Source organism: Aegilops tauschii, chromosome 6 (genome assembly GCF_002575655.3).
Source record: "Aegilops tauschii subsp. strangulata cultivar AL8/78 chromosome 6, Aet v6.0, whole genome shotgun sequence".
In the NCBI taxonomy this organism is placed as follows: Eukaryota; Viridiplantae; Streptophyta; class Magnoliopsida; order Poales; family Poaceae; genus Aegilops; species Aegilops tauschii.
In genome coordinates, this window is record NC_053040.3 from 319,831,912 (window position 1) to 319,834,675 (window position 2,764).

General features: G+C 45.2%; 1 protein-coding gene across 1 annotated transcript; it reads left to right on the top strand.

Moving 5' to 3' along the window:
• The first annotated feature begins 1,574 nt into the window (after window positions 1-1,574).
• On the top strand, window positions 1,575-2,473 carry LOC109745016 (uncharacterized). Its single transcript, XM_020304155.4, has 2 exons — window positions 1,575-1,865; window positions 1,981-2,473. The coding sequence occupies exons 1-2, from the start codon at window positions 1,747-1,749 to the stop codon at window positions 2,189-2,191; spliced, it is 330 nt and encodes a 109-aa protein (XP_020159744.1). The 5' UTR covers window positions 1,575-1,746; the 3' UTR covers window positions 2,192-2,473.
• Window positions 2,474-2,764: the final 291 nt, after the last annotated feature.

A 2,764-nucleotide genomic window follows, 5' to 3' on the forward strand; every position in this document is an offset into this window, starting at 1 on the left:
GACCGCCGCCCTGTCACCTCCCACGTACACCACCATGGCTTGCTGGAGCCTCCCCTCTAACTCATCCATCGCACAGGTCCTCCTGACCACACACAACTCACCCGGCCCCAGACCACGAGAAATGACTTCATTTTCAAGCACACCCCTCCAAACCTTTATACTTGTCAATTTTTTTAAAGGAGGAGCTCAAATAGATCATATGTAGGGTCAAGAGGAAGGAGTGCAACAGCTTTGAAGCCTGGATAAGAGCTTTTAGATGATTTATTTGTACATGCTTTGTTGTTGTATTTCTCTTTGCTTCCCCCCCCCCCTCTTATTTTCTTTAGTTTTCTCTCCTTTTGGAGTTGCATAGCCTTTCTTTATTCTTACGGATCTTATTTTTTTATTTAGTTTCTCAAAAACAATAAAAACACATAGCTGAGTCCTGCTGTTTCCGTAAAGAATGTCAAACAGTGCACCAAAATATAAAAGACGATTGGACTCTAATGATTGTTTTGGAATATCAAGGATTGTTTGCTCTTATATTATCCTTACAATGTGATATTGACTTTATTTTGCCTTGTTTGCTCTTACCCTGTCCTTCAACACAAAATTTATAGACAGAGGAGTATGAGAAATAAAAGACTACAATCCATTTTTATCGCACATCAGAGTGACCAATCTAAGGAGGGTGGTAGGCTACACAAAACAAGATATCAACCACTAACAATTTGTTAGATGTTTGCCTCTTAGACCGAAATGTCATTTTCCTAGTTAGCCATTTCCAAAAAAAATGGCGTGCTCAATCATTTGCACCAATAGTCTCTTTGTTCCAAACTATAGAGCGCATAAGTATAGTTGATCCAATATTTCGTAATTTTGATCATGCTCCCATCATTCTCAAAAGAATGGTGTAGGCTTAAAAGGGCGCAAGGTGCTAATTTTGGTTTGTTTCTTCCGAGACTACCTCACCCCGTCGCCCCTCTTCGTGCTTTAGTCATTCCTAATTTGGCATATGGTTCCATGTGTTTTCCCTCCTTAGTCTACGCCAAATGAACGATGACGTGCACATAGGAAACGAAAAACGCCTACGTTTCCCTCCTTAATCTAAGCCCAATGAATGATAATGCACATATGAAACAAAAATAGCACGCTTTTTCCTCCTTAATCCACGCCATATGAAAGTGCAGTGAATTATGTAATTTTGGAAAGAAACTTCCATGTTTTTCCTCCTTAATTCGAGAACTTTAAAGTTGTATGTTAAGAAATTATCATCACCTTTTTGAAAGGAATGGTAAAATAAACAAAAGTTATGGATCAAACAATATTATCGTGGGTATACATTGTGAGTATGATTTGACTATCTTGTGGGGTATACATAATGAAAATTCATAGTCAAATTTAAACACGAAATATATTTTAGTGGGAAAGAGACCAATCGCATATTTTCATAGTAAAAGCACTGTACGTCGATATATCATGATATATCGCCAACAGAATCAACTGTCCCAATATCTACACATGCTGGAGGGAAATAATAAAAAATCACCCACGCCTCACCACTAACGACGAGAAGAGAGAGAGATTCCTCCCCTCCGCTGTACTAATACAGGGAAGCTCCCAGTCAGGCTTGCCTTTGGAGCCTTGCCCTTTCCCCTAGACTCCCAGCCCCGGAGGCCTCAACACCTACCAGACTAACACTACCACCAGCTGCATCCAAGCCTAGCTACCACTCTCCTCCCTCCCCCTCTGTCTCCTGAGGTGCTCATGGCCTCGAGCTCAAACCCGGTCAGCATGGACATGGACCCGCCCGTCCTCTCTATCGCCGTCGAGCACGGCCCGCCGGAGTCGCGCCTGGTTCAGCTCGGCGTCAGGTCCTGGCCCAAGTGAGTACCGATCGATCACCGGTTCCAGCTATTTCTTGATTCCTTGTTCCATTATTTCCATGGCGGGCGGCTAAGTGAGCGTGTGCAATGGTTCTTGTGTGCCGTGCTCGTGCAGGTGGGGCTGCCCGACGGGGAAGTTTCCGGTGAAGTTCGACGCGAGGCAGACGTGCTATCTGGTGAAGGGCAAGGTGAGGGCGCACATCAAGGGGTCGTCCGAGTGCGTGGAGTTCGGCGCCGGCGACCTCGTCGTCTTCCCCAAGGGGCTCAGCTGCACCTGGGACGTCGTCGCCGCCGTCGACAAGTACTACAAGTTCGATTCGTCTTGACTTTGCCGGGTTCGCGGTGACTAATTCGCCTCCTGATTTAGATTGGTGACTGTGTTAGCCTCATTCTCTAGCTAATTTGCTAGACCATATCCGTCTCTATTGGCTTCCTTGTGTGTAGTAGGGAAAAAATCGGCGTGAGTGAGGTGAGGGGCATCTAGCCCTCCTGCGTAGTAGGTTCCTAGTTATTCAGTTGCCTCGCAAAACCGGTCAATGCAGTGGCCGTTCAAAGTATTCTTATTTATTGCCCTGAGTGCAGTGCAAATCCGTTTTGAATGCCTTCTTTGACCAGCCAGCATCAGTGGACTGCATTGTCTATGGGCACCTTCCTTTTCTTCTTTATATATGAGCAGCATTACAGGGCCAGGGGTGTGTGTGGCTATCGACCACCCACAGCACTTACTAAGCTTTAAGAATGTGATAAAGCATGGCTGCGAGATGAGAATTGACTCGTGCTTTATTTATAAAGCGGGGCTAGAGCCTGTTCGAGAGATGAGAAGATCGAGTTCTAGTTTCTATCATCTTATCTCCCATACACACACTCTCTCTCTTGCGAAATCAGCATATCCTACTCAG

Bases quoted from the DNA above. Each gene is read 5' to 3' on its own strand.
- LOC109745016 (XM_020304155.4), top strand. From the start codon at position 1,747: ATGGCCTCGAGCTCAAACCCGGTCAGCATGGACATGGACCCGCCCGTC. The intron at 1,866-1,980 runs GTGAGTACCGAT...GTGCTCGTGCAG, and splicing joins GGCGTCAGGTCCTGGCCCAA to GTGGGGCTGCCCGACGGGGA.